The sequence below is a fragment of the Leptosomus discolor genome, chromosome Z (genome assembly GCF_034619465.1).
Source record: "Leptosomus discolor isolate bLepDis1 chromosome Z, bLepDis1.hap2, whole genome shotgun sequence".
NCBI lineage: Eukaryota > Metazoa > Chordata > Aves > Leptosomiformes > Leptosomidae > Leptosomus > Leptosomus discolor.
The window spans coordinates 80,344,150-80,364,205 of NC_141419.1; the positions used below are offsets into that span (position 1 = coordinate 80,344,150).

The window sequence follows — 20,056 nt, forward strand, 5'->3', positions numbered from 1 at the left end:
AGGTGATCAAGCTCCCAAAGCCCCAGGCAACTAATGCTTTATAGCAACTCTCATTTACTGACGTTTTGCAAACTCGTGGACTTCTGCTGACTGCAGAGGAGTTACTCTTGACCTACCGCTGTTTAAAAGAGATTGCATTCTATTTAACTTGAATTTGTTGCTGTATTTCTTGCTCAGGCATTAATAAGAGCTTAATTCTGCAACCAAGAGGTTAACAGAAGAGTTCATTATCTTTTAGGAGACATGCTGTGATCCTCAGCTAGGACTGCAGTGTCATTGCTCCTGATTAATCAGATCTGAAGATTAAAGTCAGGTTGAATTAAATTTAATTTCTGCAGCAGTGGAGATTGCTACAGGCATGCTGAGAGCTGAGGATAGGCCACTTATCACTGAAACGTGGGAGAAACACCTTCCTTGCAGGTATAGCATTGCACTGCGAGCAGGGTGTGTTACAGAGGTGGAAACTCACAGGATGCAGAACAAAACAGAAAGCTTCAGTGTCCTGCTTGTGTTAGAGAAAAAATGATATGCTGTCATTCCTGTAACATTTACTGAATTTTGTAGAAGCTAGACATTGTGACATAGGCTTCGTCATTGTTTGGCGACCTCATTTCACTGATAGGCAGCATCTGGGATACGGTGTCAGCATTTAGGGGCTCTGGGCTAGGCTGGCCAGAGGGATCCAGGGAAGGAGCAGAGGAACGGTTGAAACTGTCATCACACAAGGTCACCCTGTTGCTGTGGCACACCTCGTATGTGCTGGAGCTGCAGTTTCCTTCGGTGACTGCAAACTGGCTGGTGCTCAGGAGTCTATGCAGGGCTTCAGCTGGCCAGATTCCTCCATAAGTCACAGACAGGTTTAGGTTGTTTTTGTCTGTCATCGCAGGGATCATCTTCAAGTCTGATCTACTTCTAATTTTTTCTGGAAGGTTAGTCTCTGGAGCAGTTGACGGCTGCAGAAAACTTTCCAGTTCAGCTTTTGCTCGAATGCCATCCACTTTATGGATATGAACATAACCAAAACTCTCTGGGTTAAAGCTTATATCAAAATTCTGTGTGGTAAAGGGAACAGCATGGTCAGTTAACAGTGGGTATTAGCGTAAGAGAAAAAGTACTTTGAAAATTCATTTGATTTTAGAAGAGTATTTATTATTTCTTTAACTCTGAAAGTAACCCTGAGCAGGCTGAACGGTAGGTTAGCGGAGAACAAACTATCACGTGGCTTAAAATCCTTTTCCATATTAACCGGAATCTATGCAGTGGCCTCCTGCAGGCAGCACCATTGGAAAGCGTTTTATGCTCTACGCAATGTGGTGGGACCTGGTGTTTCAGAGATTTTTCTGAGCCATGCATCTATTGCACGCCAGCCTTTTCACAGGAATGAGTGTGCCAGCCCAGGTGGTTCCTTTCAGTTTTACCTTCCTAATTAGCAGTGAGAGAAGTAAAAGTTTGCCACAACTTCCTGAAACACATTAGGAATCCCTGCACTGGGGAGCACGAGGGGGTGGGAGAGTCATCTTAGAACGTTTATTAACTTAAGAACATGCTAATAATATACTAGCTGCAGAGAATAGTGCTGATGAGTTTCCTAGTGAAAAAATGCACTAGACGCATAGTTTTAAGGTGACGGATTAATCCCACACTTTACGATTTGTAACATTTGACAATCTCGCTGTTGTCTAGCAGAGCAGTTCATGTACTTCCTGTTTTATAAGCAATTCTTCTGTTTGTGTAAGGGTACACAGGCATCACCAGGGATGTTTGCAAAGGGCACCCATCCAGCCCCATGACCACAGTTTCACAAAATCACCGAAGTATCTTGTTTGGAAAGGACCTCTGGAGTCCGAATGGTCCAATCTTCTGCTAGAAACAGGACCTGGATTAGGTTATCCAGAGTCCTGTCAAGCCAAGACTTGGACATTTTGAGCAAAGAAGAACCTAGCTTTTCTCTGGGCAACCTACACAATGTTTAATCGTTCTCATGAAGAAAGATTTGTTTCTTATATGCAGCTGAAGTTTGCCCTGAAGCAACCTGTGTCTGTTGCCTCTGGTCCTGTCACCATGCAACCTTGTGGTATAAGCACCTCCACTATGTCTCTAGCTAAGCTTTATGTATTGTAAGGTTATGATTACTAGTCCCCACCCCGAGCTTCCTCTTTTCTATAAACAAACTCAATTCCTTCAACCTTTCTTCATATATCAAGTTTTCCAGACCTATGTAGTTACTTTGCACAAGTCAAAGCTCAGGCACTAGTTGAATTGTCTGTTGTTTCCATACATTTGACTAGAATATACCAGTGCAAATATGAAATGTAGGAGTCATTTCTGAAAGATGTCCCAGTTCATGCAGCAAATGCATGTACTGTCTCATGACCGTTAGTTGCGTTCCCTATAGTCTATACTCAGGTGAAAAAAACAAAGGAAGTACATACATTTCTTGGCTTCTTGCATAGTTGTTCCAGAGTTTTTTTATGGTCAGGAAGATTTGGCCACACAGCAGGCTTGATCCTGAAACAGTAGACACAAAAGGGGTTCAAGAACAGTAAAAGAGGGACATGTTGATATCTCAGAGGTTCATATGGCATCATTTGTACTAATCTTCAAAAAGCCTTAGGTCTGGCTTGCATTACTCACAATAACAACAGAGAAGTCTCAGAATAAAACAAAGACAGAAGAGGAGTTATAACGGTCATCAAACAGTCACTGTTCTTTTGAGTGCACAAATTGTCACAACTAAAGGAAGATACTTCACCAAGTACTGGAAAAGCAGCAAATTATGCTGGCAAAGAGCTTATTTGCATATAGATGTATTAACAGGGTTTTGCATGATGGAACCAAAGATGCTCTGGTTAAAGCGCAAATTTGCTGATATTTGCCTCTGCATATTTACATAAATCAAAGAACAGCATATTGTCCCACTCCTTGGCCAGCTACCTTGTGCTTCAGGTATCTATATTGTACCCTTGTCCCACAGGTCTCTTCTTTACTGCCTTGATCAGTAAAGTTTTGTGTTGCTGGAAAACCTCAGCTATGAAGCATCTAGGGAATATTGCCCGACTGACATTCAATGTTGCAGTGATATAAATATAGCTATAGAAGTATATGAATATATACTTTTTTTTTAATATATGTATCTGCATATGTGGGTATATATACACACATGTATAAGACCCTTTTCTTTCTAAACCAGAAATTTCTGGGTTTAAAAAGTCTCATCATCTAAAAGCCTGTTTTTTACATAAGCAGAACTTCTAGTAAAGTTAGAGAACTGCAGGTGCTCAGCAACAGTAAAAAGCAAGAGCTAGAAATCTTAAGCCAGATTTATACTTGCAAATAAAGCAGCACCAGGGTGCATTCCCTGGCAGATAAGTCCAGTGTCTCAAATGTTTAATTATTAAAATTGGCATGGTTTGTCTGGGGCCAACTAGGACATTTCCAGGTAATCCCTGTGTGTAATTCAGGAGTTAGCACAGCCCAGGTGTTGTCCCCAAAAAGGAGCTTGCATGCAGCCATCTCTTTGGATGTCAGTGGAGCTGGATGTCATGGACTGGCTGCTCTGAATGCCACTGAACAGCCCTGGGCTTTCTGCCTTGTGAGGATTTCAGCTCCTATGGTTAAACTTGGGACTTCAGATTCTGGTTTCATCGGATTATCTACATATCTGTTAATTTTCTTAAATTTGTCAACTATCCATTCTATATAAGCATATATAGCCACGTATTGAAAATATATTTACAGCTATCTATCTACTGCTGTGTAGCCGATATATGAAAAAAACCCACAATGCAGACAAAGGACTGCCTGTGTAATGAATGTATCTCCAGTTCCACTTCTGCTGTGACTGCTTTAGCGGGGGATGTAGAGCCTGGTTTTGCTACATAACTGGCTGGCTGGGGACCTGGCTGGGCTGGTGGCTGACACCATCAAGTCCTTGTTGCAGAGAGCTCTGCCCTCCTGCATCTGAAAGTGCTGCAGAGCAAACACCCTGCTGACTCATCCTATGAAAAGAAAAGAGACAATCTCCCCGGTATGCAGTTTCCACAGCTTTTGGAACTTTCCCAAAACCTGCAGGTCACACTGTTTTCTGAATCTTGCTTGAAGCTTTTGAGTCAAATTTGCCTCCAGTGAGACACCACCTCTGTGTTTTGTGGTGACTTCAGCTCCCCAAAGGTCCCAGTGTTTCGAGCCCAAGACTGAAGTCTGCTCAAAGTGGCATCATCTTCTGCCTGCCAACACCCACTCTTGTATTGCCCACTTCTACTCTTTGCCTGCCTTTGGCTTGATATAGAGGTCCAGAGGTGGAAAGAGAATAGTTCACAGGTCTATCGGGGAAAGCAATAAGCCTGTCAGAACAGGATTGGCTTCCAACACTTTTTCTGATAGCAAGAGACTTAGATTACCTGTTTTCCCAAAAAGTTACAATCAGGACAATCATGACAATGGACAGCATGAACCCCAGGATGGACAGTATAACCACGACCACACTGCTATCTAAAGAAAGATAAAGAGTATCAGTCAATACATGTAAATGTCTCACTGTTAAGCCACAGTAACAGTAGTGTCTCTTCAGATAAAAAATAGGAATTAATGCCAAGAATTGCACTTGCCTATCATTGGGCTGGTGCAGTGGTCTGCATTTCTCCTGTCTCCCTAAAGGAAGAAAGAGGTAGGCTGCCAGAGCATTGGCACTTGGCTGAGCTTCAAGCTGGGTTCCTAAATTGGATTAAAGCAGCTCGAAGTCTGCTATCACCTCCGGTGCGTTGAAGCCACCGTTGCTGCATCCTTGCAATAGTACTGAAACGACTTCTAACGCATGTCATGCCAAGGTGCCCCTGGGGACTGAGGGGACCCCAAGGACCAGAAGGATTATTCATGTTTACAAGTGCAATGATGGGATTTTAACCAGTATCCTATTTGTGATTGGTGTGTGACATTCGCACACAAATCCAGGGCCCTGAAATGGGTTGTGTTTCAGTGCTCTTTGTGCCTTACCTAAAATGCTCAGTGCAAGCTGGTCCTTATCCCTGCACACCAACAGGCAACAAGCAGGAGTGAGTCAGCCTTCATCTCCCTTTGGACCCCCCTCATGCCCTTACAGCAGCACTTCATCTGATCTTAGTGCCCTTGAGTGAGATGTAACTTCATATGGAGACTCATCTCCAGAACACAGTGATAACATCTGCTTTCTGGGTTGACTCCTCTGGCGTGCCCAGTGCCTGTGAGAGCTGACCCTGCTGTGGCCACAGGCTCTTCCCCCCGCCACCCATGCTCTCGTCACTGCTGCCACCAGGGCTGCCCAGGGACCTGAGGACCCCAAGGTTTGCTTTTTCCCAGGTGAACCAAAGTGGTTTCTGCTCTTACAGCTGTCTGTGGAGTGCTGCTCCCTTGCAGTCCTGAAGCTCCTGGAAGTGCTCCATTCACTCCACATGCCCTTAAAATAATCTCCATTGGGCTGCGAACGTACTTTCACCTCATAAGATGCATCGTTTTCGAGGTTCTTCCCCAGTAATTTTATCTGAAGATATGGTGTCTCTATTGTCTAAACATGCACAAAAAAATCTAGTTATTTTTCTAAAAGACAGAGGAAAAGTATTTTTGAGTTTCAGTGAAACGTGCGAGATCAGGTGCATCCCTGCAGTACTGTGCTGTTTGCTCCGTGTCTTTGGTTATTATACAGGTGGTCTTCACAATGTCAGTCTAGTTTAACAGCAAGGTAGTCCAGACAGTATCGAGAAGGGAGACTAAAGCTGAGTAAAAGCTCTTTGGAAAACAGCTGGAAGTATTAAGTCTGCTTTGCTACTGCCAACAGTGCAGTGGAAAATATATGCCTCCCTGGGAAGGCTCAAAAGAGAGAGGGGGAAAAATGCATTTTTGCAGCATAAAAGACAGCTTCTGAAAGAGCAGCTACAGGAAAGAAGCTGAAATCCCACAGTGCAGCTCTGCTGCTCTTCATTTCAATGTGTTTTGTTGCCTGAATCCCTTTCTTTTTCTAGTTGCTCTGTGTGTTCCCTTTGTAAAAACCAGGTATAGACCAGGCTTTCAAACACCACCCATCTGGACTAGTGTTTGCACAGCTGCTTTTGTGACAGGGGACAGAGAGTTCCCAGCAGCTGGGCAGCCCAAACCAGATCCAGTTCATGGGCAGCTGCAGCCTGAAATGTGGTCTGAGGGTGGGAGAGCTGCAGGGCTGCACCTGAAGCCTAGAGAGGCTTCAGGTGAAAAAGGGACATGCAGAAACTGTTGCTAAATAAGAAAAGAGGTCATATGATTTACTGACTGATGAGCACAGAAAGTAAGAGTAAAACCACCATAGCAAAGAGCAAGCCATCCAGACATTTAGGATGGTTCATTACATTTGCAAAGACCAAATGAATGAAACTTTATTAGCCCAGAGAAGTGTCTAACAGACATGGGTGCTGTCGGTCTGGAATTGTTTCAGCTGATGAAATTTCCAAATGCTAAATATTGCACCTTTTCAAGTTTTCAGCTGGAGAGTTGTAGAAATGCAGATTTGAGGCTTTTACGTGATACTGGTATTTCTGATAACATTTAATTTTGGAAATTAGTGTAATCTCACCAGTACGTCATGACTTACCTTCCAAGTACCTTCTCCCTGCCGATAGGCTATTTGGTGTATTAATTTGTCCTTTAAATATTTCTTCCATGAATGTGGTGTACTATAATGAATAAGGTATTCATTTGCCTCCTTTTGGTATGTGACGTTTATATCAAATGGTACTTCAGGCTTAACTGTAAGTGATAACAAACCAGGATGTAACTGGAATAGAATAAAGTTACTACAAAATAAACAGGTCTTGAAAAGTAAAAAAAATAGTCCCCTTCAAGATACACCCCTGCAGGGTGACCTATCTTAGGTGAGGGCTGGCCTGATCTGGGCAAGCCTCATGTGGAACCCCAGCTCATCTTTACACCTTACCCCCTGAGAGGGGCTTGATTTTGACTTGCTGGAGCAGCAGTGCGGCCAGTAGGGACAGCGCTTCCTAGGGATGTGACAGTTTAGCCTTGGAATGCAATTGTTGAGCATGCCTACCCCCACAGCAACACTGCTTGAAGACCTGAAATTCAGTCCCTCTAACTAGTGCTCTGAGACAGAGGCCTCATGGCAAAACCCATTGCTGCTCTGGGGAGAAGGCACTGGGGAGCAAACTGGATACGAGTACAACTCCCGGTGGCCATCAGAGTGGTGGAACAGGGCAAGGGACAATGTATGACAGTGTTAGATATAGCAGTGGGGTCTGTGGCTGTCAACCCACACCTGACCTGGTCTGCAGGAGACTGCGTCAAACGATTGTTTGTGCAAGTACACCAGGTTCAAAATGCAGCCCTTGGGACTCTCCCCAAGCTGTGCCTTAGCTGGATGTGACTGAGATCTGCAGTTACCTTTGCCTGTGCCACCAAGGCTTCCTGAATGCACCATGCAAAGTACATCAGCTCTCACAGGAACAAAGACCTCACACCTCTCTCCTCCAATGAAAAGGCATATAGCCAGAAATTATTTCCACTCCTTGCAAGCCCCCAAATACTTAATACTTCCATTCAGAACCTGAGATTCTAGAGGAGAGACCAGCAGAGATGGTCCAGGCTGGCCCATAAACTAGGAGATAATGTAAGATTATTATTAAACTATTGGACCAGGGCAGAAATGTTTCATAAGAGAGGGATGTCACAGTGCCTATTGCCAAAGGAAGGCAAAGCAATGTGGTACCAGAGCAGAACAAAGATGCCCTACATGGGCTTCTCTGCAGCCCTCAAGTGAGACCATATTGCAAGAGGATAAGTCCTAAGTAGCACCTGTTCCCCCAAGTTCCCTATTTTTGGCTCAGGCAGGTCCCCAACGTGGCTTTGACAAGCCTATTCATGGGCTGTCAGTGTCCCTTCTGCACTGCAGGATGCCTGAGCACCTTATTCAGACAAGAGGCTCCACCAAGAAGCAAGGTGTAAAAAACTGACATCTTCCAAACTTGCGGTCCCTGTACTACAGAGCTCATGCTGGACTTGGGGTGTTCAGTCCTAAAACTGCACAATTCCTAGTAAGACATGAACAGAACGTCCTGCTTGACAGTTCATCCACACTTAGAAATAGCTGCTTCACCCTTGTGCATGATTCGATTTATGTCCAGGTATGGGCAGAGTGTTACAATATGCCAAAATTCAGCTGAACGTTTTGAATGGAGGTCAATCATGTTTAGATTTGAAGCAAAGGCAACACCACACTCTGTGAACACCCCAATCCAGGCTACATGCCCTTCTAGAACACTATTTTATACTGCCTCAATGTCATCCAGGTTGATGCTTAAACTTTGCACTGGGCTATTTTTTTCCCCAGTAACCCTATATCTTTAAAACGTTCAAAATGTTAAGTGTCTTACCAATGTCAGTTACAACCAGACTCCTGCAGATCCTTCTTTTCATCTCAGAGTCCATGCAAATGTCTTTATTTGAGAGTATATCAGTGAATTGTAAGAAATACACATCTTCCTGTTTCTCCATATTTAAGCACACATAATTGCTGTCTTCTTTGTTACTGTTGACCAAAGTGACATGATGTTAATTTCTTTTCAGTCTTACTATAACACAGTAAGAGATGAATCCTCATCGCTCATTTCACATTAGCTGAAGTGAGACTCCATATGAAGTAAGAAAAAATGGCATACAAATATGAAGTTTAAAAGATTCGCAGTGTTTATCCTCATGATCTTTCACAACAATAATCAAGTGATGCGAGTCACAGTAAGAGTCCTGGAGCTTTCCAAGAAAAAAAAGTGCAATTATTAAATTGGAGACGTATGTGTTAAGAACCTTTGTATCTTTAAAAATGGCCTTACTGCTGCCATTTTTTAATATAGGGCAATAGGTTTGGATGCTCACTGAAGATAAAGAGAAATTTCTTATTAACTGAAGTGGTAGCAAATACCAGGTCAACAGTCAGCCAGGGCATGAAGGAGTCATACAGCACAGTTTCAGAGGTGGAAATATATCTGTGTGTTCCTCCATCAGTGTGACTCCTGTGTTAGAGGACTGTCATAAAATTTCAGTCAAATCCAGAATAAATCCGATGAAAACAGAATAATTCTAATAAACTAGGTGGAAAAAAATTAAGCAGTGATTATAATAGCAAGATGAAAAAGAAAATCCACTTCTTTAACTGGCTGCTGCAGAACTTTCAGGAAAAACAGGCAAAGGGAAGAGCAGAATTACACTAAAGGAAGAAAATCTGAGCTTCTTCAGCTAGGTGCATGGGTTAAAAAAAAAGGTGGAAAAGAGTTTCAAGACCTCGATGACAAATGGAGATGACTGACATGTTTGGTAGCTGTTTGGGTTTTGTATATTCGTTCTGGTATATTTTTTGCACGTTAGTGTATGCAAAGACAATGGCTGACATCTTTTCTTGACCTAGACATAGGCATTTTCCCTGCAGTGGAAAATCAGCCTTCTGCCAAAGAATATTCTGTGGAAAGGATCTGCCTCTTCAAAAATATTTTTACTTTTCACTTGATAAAGGCTGGGTTTTGTTTTGTTTATATAACATTTAATTTAAAGAAAAAAATGATGTCAGTTCATGCTGGGCTATATTGGTACTTGCAAGTGTTTCAGAGCAACAGAGGTAAGATCAGGACTGTTGGAGATGTTATAGTGCCTTTTACAGACCCTTGCAGCTGACTTTTTTCTTATGTTCTTTTTCAGTAAACTCTTCTTTTTTTGCTGAATATAGAACTCAAACTTGGTAAAAGACTCTGAAACAGAATTTTGTCTAGCTTTGCTGCTCCTGCTTCCCAGCATATGGCAGCATGACTCACTGGTGCTTAGCATTTTGCTTCCCAGAAGTTTACCAAAGGACTGACAGCACTTACCATAGGGCCAGGGTATAGTTAGTGTTGTGAGGAGGCAGCTCAGTAAAATTGCAGGTCAGGCTGCTATAGAAATCCTTAAATTCCAGCTGGCTGAAGCAATCAATGTCAAAATTGTCTGGTTCGTCGTCTCCAAAAGTCCCTAAGGAGAGGTTTGCAGGATGTTACTGAAGGAAACCTGTGAGGGTATTTGATTTGCAGCTCCATTGTATAGGAGGATGTTGTTTCTTTACATGGTTGCCTGAAAGGAAGAGGATCAACCCACCTATTTTGTAAGAAGCAAAGAAAGTTTGTTCAAAATGAAATTAAAAGACACTTGCACGTTTCAAGGTTTCTTTCCTGCGTGCCAGTGAAGCCCATCCATTTACCACGCACCAAGGTACATTCTACATCATCGGTCTGTGAACTGTGAAAAGATATAATGTTGCAGATGGTTTGGTCAGACTAGACACCCTATATCTGTTCTTTTCTTTTTATCATGGGCTCTGATGTCGACCTTGAAACCTCTGTGAAAATGTCCCAGTGTCCAGTGCAAAACAGAGAAAAGATATTGTCCACTCTGCAGTTTAATTCCTCCTAAATTTGAGCCAGGGACAGGTGAATTCTTGTTTTAAAAATGATGGACAAACTTTATAGCAAGATGAAAGCAGGATCTACACCATCTGAAAATTATCTCAGAGCTTTCTCGAACAGGTTTTCCTTTTAGGAAATGCACAATGCTGCTGTTCTTGGGCATGTGAAGGGGAGAAAGGCGTGTTCATGATGCCTGTTGAAAAGCAGAATACCCAAGTCAAGGACAAAAGCACTCCTGAAAATAAGTGCAACAGAAACATGCACTGGGGAATAGACTCCACACAGTTACTGCCAGAGGCGTCTGAGGCTGATACTCAAGGCTAAGGTCTACTCAAGAGCAAGGGCTAATTTCAACAGGAGTTATTTGTATGAGAATTTCAGCTCAAGTCAGCCTGAAAATACATCCATCAACTTGTAGCTCCAAAGCAGCAAAACCACAGCTGACGATACATGCTTGGCAGTTGCCACTGCTGCATCTGCACCAGCCATGGCTGAGAGCACCTGAGCAGCGTCCTCCTGCCCTGGCTCTGCCCCTGCCCATGCTGTGAAGTTCTGGCCTGTTACCAGGTTCCTGAGAAGACTAGAAAATTATCTGGGTGGTTTTAGGAAAGCAAGAGTAGTTTGGTGTCATGAGGTAATTTAGCCCCATTTTGATTGTACTGCAAATTTTCTGAAATGTCACAAATTTGGGCTCAGGAGGGAAAGCTCAGACTTTCTGCCAGAATGCGTGGCTTCCTGGAAATTTGCTTCAATGACTAATAAAACAATTGCGATTTGACTAAAAGCATATATCTCAAGTCCTACACTTGGCAGGTATGAGGTCAGTGAAGCAAAAACTGATGCTTCCGAGAGGAGTCTTCTCCAGTGGAAACTGCCAGTTCAGCTTCATTTCATGAAATGTCACCCACCATAGCCGAGCAGACAGGGAAGGGGTTATTGCCATGAACCCTTGAGTGGATCCTCGGGGCAGGAATGCATCTGTCTCCTTCTACTGGTGGTTAAGGGTAGCTGTGATGACATGTAACCCTCTTCCCCGTGTCCAGGGACTAGTCCCCATCCTCTGCTTGGTCCCCTCCTACCCACTTCTCAAGCATGTCCTTGCAATGCAGTCATAGCAAGACCTTGGCTGCTCTGGGGTTATTAATGACTCACGCTCACAAACAGTGTAGGGAAATGCCCATGGAAACATTTCCAACGGAAAATTCCTCCCAGAGAAAATGATGGTTGTCTCTGCTGTCACCCAGGTGAATTGGATCACTTAGGGATGACCATCTACTTCGATACCATGATTCATAGTCCTGCCAGTGATGTCTTATGATCCCTGGCCAATCCTGCCAGCCTACAGGGAGACCCAGACCTTGTCCAGTGTGGGAGTACATCTGAAGACCCAGGATAGTAATGGTTTGGCAACAGTGAGAAATCAGGGGAGTTTTTGATTGCTTTAGAATGTTAGTAAAGAGCATCACCCCACAGGGTCACTATCACCAGTGTTTCCTCCTGACGTTGGAGCTGATGTGCATCTGGTACCTGGTTTTGAGCAAGCGAAGAAATTCAGAAGCCAATCAGGATTGCAGAGAAAAATGTGAAAACAGTCAGGGTAGGGGCTCGGAAGGGGGCTGCAGACACTAGGACCCATGGTGGGCAGCAGGAGGGATGGGAGCATCTGATGCTGGACTAATCCAGAACCCAGAGGCAGGTCTATCACCCGAGCTAAGATTTAGTGGTCATTTGCCTCCATGAGCAACCAATGCTAAGAAGCAGTTACTGGTCTCCCCTTCTCGCCGCAGCTCTGGTGGGGTCTGTCCCAAGGGACAGCTCTCCCTGAAAGACAACGAAATGCAGTCTTCCACCAGCACTGCTGTTTTGAGGGGGTAACCTGTGCAGCACAGACATGTACAAAGCAGGTGCTGTACAAAGCCACTCTATTTAACCATCACATTCAAGAGAGAGACACAGAGACAAGAACAACTCCAGAACAATCCCTGCAGCAGTTTCACACAGGTGAGAGGTGACCAATGCAGCTCTGAGCAATCTGGACAGACATACATGGACAGAAAGATATACTACAGAAAGTTACCTATTTGTGGGTAAAAGTGTGTGCATATAGATATACACATATTCAAAATCCAGGGGATAGCAAGTAAGCTGAAATGAACTTGCATAAAATGGAAAACCCACATATTTTATACAGAAATATACACCGAAAGCTCACATGCACAGATATGTCACATTTTATGCCTCTCTAAGACTTTACTTGCAGCTACCAGGAGACTGGCTTATTTATACTCATAGCTACCTCAAGACAACATTAAAACCTATAAATTAGGATGACAGGTCTTCCTTTATATACGAGAGAGAGAGACTGCTTGATGCTCTCTGTAAACGCAAACTACATATACCAGATTTTGCCTAAACACAGAAAACTGGTAGTCATCATATTAATAAATGGCATACCAGAAAAAATTTTTCAGCTGTCTGCTACCACTTTGCTGAAAAGTGTAGAAATTTTAACTCATTGTCTATCAGGCTGACTGCAAAATGAAAATAAAGAAAAAGGTTTTGTCTTGCAGTTCGAACAGTCATTTAATTTTTAACTAACATTGTACACCTTTGGTGCCGCGCTGGAGGGAAAGCTGATTTTACCTCTTTGACACTGAACTTTCACATTGTGACTACATGGTTCCTTATTCATGGAAATAGCATCCTAACCATAGAATATATGATAATTAAACCTCATGAATAGTGTTAAGTAAGCAATCTGAAATCCTTTTTCTGGTATGGTTCCTCTGTGGACCGACAGTAATTTTTTTGTCTGACATAAATATGCGTGTACCCTCAGTTACTCTTCTCTAACCTCAGAACCACCACACATGAATATGTTTGCTACGTAAATAGTTTTGATGACTCCAACATGACTCACACTGCTAAGGACTCTTCATACAATTAAAAGTTTACAAGATAATATTTTTTTCCTTGAGAAGCCAAGACTGGGCAGAGCCCTGAACCTGGCTCTGAAAAAATCAGGGCGTGGCTTGATATGGGGTGATGCTAGCAAGAGAAAAACTGCTCTTGTGGCTGCAGCCATGGCAAGTGCTTCAGAGAAATGGTTGTTTCTTGGGTTTGGACAACACCCAGCACGATGGTTCAAATCACAGAAGGAATCTCATGAGCCTATACCAAGAAAAGAGTGTTAGCAGAAGTTATAGACATGCTTCAGCTTTAAGCTCTGAAGCCACTGGGACTAACAACAATGTGTGAAACCAAAGCCACTGCAGGATCAGTGACTGAATTTCCAAAGTCAATGAAATGACTGTCTCCATAGACATAATGTGAACTCTCTAGTGCTGATCTGATTCAGGCAGAACTTGTATTAATCACAACAGTTGTTATGTGGGTTGGACAAAAGATACAAGTCTGGGTAGGAGGACCACTGAAGCCACCAGTCCTGCCCATGAGACCCCGCAGTCTGCTGCCTCCTGCTCCCCCTACCCATGCCCTCCTGTGCTTCCACAGCTGCCTCTTCTTAGGTCTGTTTGTAGCTCTCTCAGGGCTTTTGGGGTTCTCCACCACCTCTGCCAGGCTGGGGGACAGCACTTGAGAGGCAATCTGTCACTCAGAAAAGAGGAGGAGATGAAGGCGTGTGCTGCAACGAGCTTTTCCGTCCTCTGCCCGTAAGTAGGGGTGAGCTTAGGCCTGCGTTGGCTGGAGCACTTTGCCAGGAAACAGGGTGAGTAGGTAAGGCAAAGAGTGAAAGCCAAACATCCATGGGTGGTTTTACCCTGGATTGCTTAATTTGTTAGCCAAACCCATGAGACTCATAAAGAAATCATAAAAGCTGCTAATTGTTTAGTGGGGATTTCCTGAAACTGTTTGTCTTTAAGTCGACGCAAATTGTGGTTTGCTGGAAGTTAGTGACAAAATTAGGAAAGGTCTGGTCATGTCTTCTTTTGGGAAGCCCTGAAGATTTCTGTGACAGCGGTGATAGATCGCTAACATTGACCATTCACCACTATAGCTGCTTGCCAAAGCTGTCTCTAAACAGCTGCAGATTGTATAAACAAGAGGCAAATAGAAAAAACAAGCTTGTTAGATGCAGTTCTGAGCCACTCCCTGTTTTCTTCTAAAGTCTAAATTCTAAAAAACTTATCATGCACATCCTATGTATGTATGTATGTACACATATGTACATATATACATGTATATACATGTACATACATGTTATAACACATGACACATGGGGAAAATAAGATTGCCTATCTATGAGACAGATAGCATAGGAACACATCCACTATCTTCCTAAAACCCAGAAACTCTTTTGCTCCCAAACAATGGAGCCCTAAATCTACCAGGAACTGTGTGACTGCCCACATGCATCAGGCACAGTGCAACAAGTTCTGTCACTGCTGTTTGTTTAATATTAGGCAAATAAGACTTTAACAGATCTGGGACTGAATTTGTAAATCCAATTTTTCAGCTCCCTTTTGAGAAAAGGGACATCAGACTGAAACAGTGGGTTTATTTCTGTTCTTTATGTTTTGATTTTTTATTTCAATGCTGCTAAATAATTTTCACTTCTCTAAACAAGAAAATGAAAGCTGTAATAAGCCAAATTCAAGCTGTTGAATTAATTTATAATTATTTGCTGGATACAGGACGCATGTTGTTAGTGATGGGCTGTGAGAACCCCCTGGTTGAGTTGCTGCTTCAGCCATACTATGAGGGAGACTGTGACTATCCCCCAGATACACTGATGCAATTGCTTAAAGAAAAGGAGAAAAAGTTTGGCTTTTGAAGTGGAACAGTTTGGGCTAAGTTTGGGGTACATGGAAACACTTTCTTTGGAGGAAGATGCCAAGAGCAAGAGAAGCCAGAACCTCACCCCTCTCTGATGGCAGCTCAGAGTGACCATGAACTGCAGAAGAGAGAGGTGGTTGCCTGCTCCCAGGTATAACTCCTCACATGAACAGTAAATACAACAAGAGAGGATTAACAGGTCTGATCTCGTATGCCCTCTCCATACAGCTATGGTCTCATTCATTTCGTATGAGTTTGGACACTACAACGATAGAGGACTTGGAAATTAAATTAAATAGGCGTATTCCAGCTCCACATCTGTCTCAGGTACTGTCACTAAAAGAAAGAGACCGAAGGCTAAAACACTAGCACATTTAACCCAGTAGTTGCTTTTTGTAGCTCTTAACTCAAGGTTTTCAAGATCATACACGAGTGGAAAGATAAAAATGAAATGACTCACCATCACCATCTGCTGAGGCGCAACCACTTTCCCCAAAAGTGGTGTGAAGAAACAAGACGAAAATGCTCAATACTGTACTCGTTTGTGTCATCCTGAGCATGCTGCATGTGTGCAGTATGTGTGTGTGCAAAACCCGTGCTCGCTTACTTTATACTAGACGCAGAACAAACCCATTGCCTGATAAAGAGACCGCAGGCAAGGGGAAATATAAACATGCCACCAAGGATGACTAGCGCAGAGAGCAGGAAGCCAGCTTGAAGATATTTGCAGAGCTTTTACTTTGAAACATGCTTCCCACTTCAAAACCAAGGACCTTCTGGATCAGGCCCATTGACTCACTGGGCCAAATCTGGTCAAGTCCAGTGGGTTGCGAGCACATTTCATGGGTGGTGCTCCTGGCTTGGTTAGTGGGATTTTTGCTGCTGCTTTCCCTGGGAGCACGGTTTAGTCCTCTCATCCACTTTCCTCTCAACAGAGGCACACATGTCCAAGGAAGAAAAATCTTCCATTTATGAAACACTAAGAGTGATTGCTGTTACATACTCTTTAAGTGTTGACATCAAGAGCAGCTTGGCCAGCAGGTCGAGGGACAAGATTCTCCCCCTCTACTCCGCTCTGGTGAGATTCCACCTGCAGTGCTGCGTCCAGCTCTGGGGCCCTCAGCACAAGAAAGACAGAGACCTGTTGGAGTGGGTCCAGAGGAGCACCACAGAGATAATGAGGGGGCTGGAGCACCTCCCCTATGAGGGCATGCTGAGAGAGTTGGGGTTGTTCAGCCTGGAGAAGAGAAGGCTCCAGGGAGACTTTATTGCGGTCTTTCAATTATATAGGGCATTTGTAAGAAAGATGGAGAAAGACCTTTCACCAGTGCCTATAGTGACAGGGCAAGTGACAACAGTCTTAAACGGAAAGACGGTAGATTTAGACTGGACGTAGGGAAAAAATTCTTGTCTGTGAGGGTGCTGAGGCACTGGAACAGGTTGCCCAGAGAAATTGTGGATGCCCCCTCCCTGGAAGTGTTCAAGGCCAGCCTGGATAGTGCTTTGAGCAACATGATATAGCTAAAGATGTCCCTGCCCATGGCAGAGGGGTTGAACTGGATGAACTTCAAAGGCCTCTTCCAACCCAAAGAATTCTGTGATTCTATGAAGTCCCACATAAGGCAACGCTGACCCAGAAAAGCTGTGATTTAAAAGACTAATCCAGCCAAACCTAGCTCCTGAGAACAAAGTGATATATCTCACATTTTTTCAGGCTTTGGACAAAGCAGAGGCAGAAAGCGGAAAATAGAGAGGTGTTAAGTATTTCCTTCACATACTTTCGGTGGCTCTATACACCAACGCACACTGGAGCGTAATGCAGGGCCATGTACACAGCTGACTGATGTGGCTAACTACAAGTGAGCTGAAGACCTGAAAGAGAAGAGCAAGCTCTGGTGCAGCCATGGCTGCAGAAAAAAAGCTATATGTCAGAGGCATAAAGGAAACTGAGGGCAAAGTTGGTAACAATGCCCCAACAAACAGAAAAATGATGACACTGTAATAAGGAGATTTAATATGGAAGCCATAGCAGCTTTTTCATTTGCAAGGAAAAAATTTAAACCACCCACCAAAATGATGAAAGCTCAGCCCTTGTGTCTAGAAAAATGTCCTTCTTGCCAGGACATCAGAGGCTGTCCTCCAGTGTCATTTACTGCCCTGAGCAAGGGGCAGTGGGTAACCAAGGGAGTGTTTCTGGGCTCCCCTGTCTTATTTTAATAGGAAGAAATGGCTCCCTTTCCATGAGATCTCAGTGAGGATGGACATCTTCCATACCTCTGTCAAGTCCCTCCTTGCGGTAGGACCCTGAGGATCCCCACCATAGCTTTTCCTGAAGGTGCACTAAGCCTAGGCAGATAAAGAAAAATGGGTTTGGATTCATTGGCCAATATGTAGGTATTTATAGTATGTACTCCTGTGACAGAGTTTTTCATGCTTAAGTCGTGTCTAACTAGATGAGAGCATGATTCATTTCATCCTACCAAAAGATGAAATCTAATCCCCTAAATACATTTATTTTGCTCCACTGAATTCAAAAAGAGCCCAAGGTGAGGCAGAGGGTAGACCTGCCTGCTTGGCAGACCTCTATGATAACTCCCACCCATAAACACGAGAGGGACCTGCCAGACCACAGCGGCCATCCATCCATACAAACCAGAGCAGGAGTTGGATATGGCACCGGGGCCAAGAAGCCACTGAAGATGGCAGCACCATGGTCTGACTGGCCCTCACTCAAGAGTTTGACTTCACTTACAGAATTATTTGTGTCACTGTCCCATTCACATGATATCCCTTTAAGAAATATCCTCTTTCAAAGGTCAAAGTCAGCTGGTGGTACTTTAGGTGTAGTTAGACCTCATCTCTCCCTCCTGAGTTTCCTATGCTTGACCCAAGCTCATTGAAGCCAAACTTGAATTAATAAGATTGGTTCCTGGTGACTTCACATCCCTAATGCCTGACCCTGGCGTGCTTTAGAAAAGTTTATTCAAGGATCCCAGCCTCTGGATTAACAATATCCAAAAAATCATACTATTCTAGAAATCCTCAGGCTAATTTCTACCTCATTTTCAGCCAGAAATATCAATAAAAGAGAGCTCTCCTTTGCAAACTGATCACTATCTGGAAATGACACCTTCTCACTTTAAATTTGTCTTGTTTATAATTGAGTGGGCTATCACTTTGATCTTTTTTTTTTCTTTTTTCCTGTTTCAGCTGGAGCAAACTAAAAGAAACTAAAAGAAAAAGACTTTTCAGACATAATATTTTGGTTGAACCTGAACAATCTTATTATCAGAGCTGCGCTGCTCAGGGGATTTCCATGTTGTTGTAGCTTCATATCTTCGGGGTGGGGAAACAAGGGACCACAGTGAAAAGAAAAAAAAAATAGCATAGAGAAAAACCCTGAAACAAAAGTACATTTTGTATTACTTCTGCGTCTCTGCTTCAAAAGCTGTGTGATTTCTAAGAGGTATTTGAGTCCATCAGTCTCACCTTGTTGTCTTCCTCTTAATACCATGGAGACAGGAAATCGAATTTGTGAGAATCTAAATCTTAGGACAGATGAAGTGTTAGTACCCAGGAGAGGCTGAAAGAAGACTGAATTACTTTTCATTTGCAATAAATTTACACTGCTTCTGCCTTTTAATTCAGGGTTCCAGAAAAAGAAAAAAAAGAAAAAGCAGTTTAAACAGGTAAGAGTTTTGACGGTCCTGCAAAGTGTACCTGTGCTTCATTCACTGGTCTGTGAGTCCTCTAGGTCCCAACACCCTGCTTTGGAGTTTCTGAGTCACCCTAGATCCTTTCACATTTTTAGTCACCCACAAAGTCCAGGTTACAACCCCTATGACCGGGGAAAGCAATTTTTTCTGTGCCCTATGATTTGCAAGTGTGTTTTCCATGCAGTGTATCAGCTCCTCAGCACTTCCTGCTGACTGCTCCACCTCACCCAGTGCCTTCTTGGATTACCGCTTGTGTTGCAGCTATTGCAAATGCCTAACCAAGTAAGTCATCCACAAGCCAGCATTTCTGTTTGTTTCTTATACTGTTTGTTCACTTGTTTTTTACTCTCATGAGGACACAAAAGTCTGTTTTGATTCTGTTTTAGCTCCAAAAAGATGCAAAAGGCTTCTACACATATGCTAGATTTAAGTCTGCTATCAGTACCTGCTTAGAAAGATTAAGTTCGTAGATCCCATCCTTTTGCCAGCTACATTTTTCAAACATTCCAGCTCAGGGAGATCTCAGAGCATCTGTGGGAGCTGAGTGAGGTGGGTCCTCCAGACACACCCCAGGGTGCAGTGCTGAAGACAATGCAAGTAGATACTGATGGTTGGAGGAAATGGGTATCCTTGTGTTTGAGAAACTCAGCTGGTGTGTCCTGGTCAGATATCCACGGGTAAACCCGTGGCCCAGCTTGGGACTGGGAGAAGACTTTTCTCAGATTTGGCAGGAGCTGCTGGGCTTCTTGGCCCTTTCTATAGCATGTGGGTTCCTTTATTCCTTGAGCTACTACTAAATTATATTGTTATATCACAGAAAAAGAGTGCTGGTCCCTCTGCCTGACCTGACCTGGCCCACTCTGCACTGCACTGCATTCAAACACGTGGGGAGCTGAAGGAAAAGATGACACAATTTTTGTTCCCTTCTATGGGCCATAGATGATGATTGAAGATGGCTTTTAAACACCTATTGATGTCCATTCTCTTTCAATACAGTATTTAATTTGTGCATAACTTTAACATGATTCTGAACCTCATTAAATTAAAGCTTTAAGAAAAAACACCCTAAACACTCTAAAAAATATCTTCCATAGGATGTTTCTA

General features: G+C 43.3%; 1 protein-coding gene across 1 annotated transcript; it reads right to left on the reverse strand.

Annotated features, from left to right (window-relative positions):
- Positions 1 to 511: 511 nt before the first annotated feature.
- Positions 512 to 15,796, reverse strand: IL7R (interleukin 7 receptor). Its single transcript, XM_009947954.2, has 8 exons — positions 15,697 to 15,796; positions 9,873 to 10,011; positions 8,391 to 8,545; positions 6,596 to 6,750; positions 5,362 to 5,539; positions 4,401 to 4,491; positions 2,433 to 2,508; positions 512 to 1,052 (listed from the first exon to the last, which is right to left on the reverse strand). Exons 1-8 carry the CDS (start codon positions 15,794 to 15,796, stop codon positions 549 to 551), a joined length of 1,398 nt encoding a protein of 465 aa, XP_009946256.1. The 3' UTR covers positions 512 to 548.
- Positions 15,797 to 20,056: the final 4,260 nt, after the last annotated feature.

Coding starts and splice junctions, on each gene's coding strand:
- IL7R (XM_009947954.2), bottom strand. CDS start 15,796: ATGCTCAGGATGACACAAACGAGTACAGTATTGAGCATTTTCGTCTTG. Junction 8,546..9,872: donor AACTATACCCTGGCCCTATG/GTAAGTGCTGTC, acceptor TTTGGTCAACAG/TAACAAAGAAGACAGCAATT. Junction 1,053..2,432: donor TATGCAAGAAGCCAAGAAAT/GTATGTACTTCC, acceptor TTTACCACACAG/AATTTTGATATAAGCTTTAA.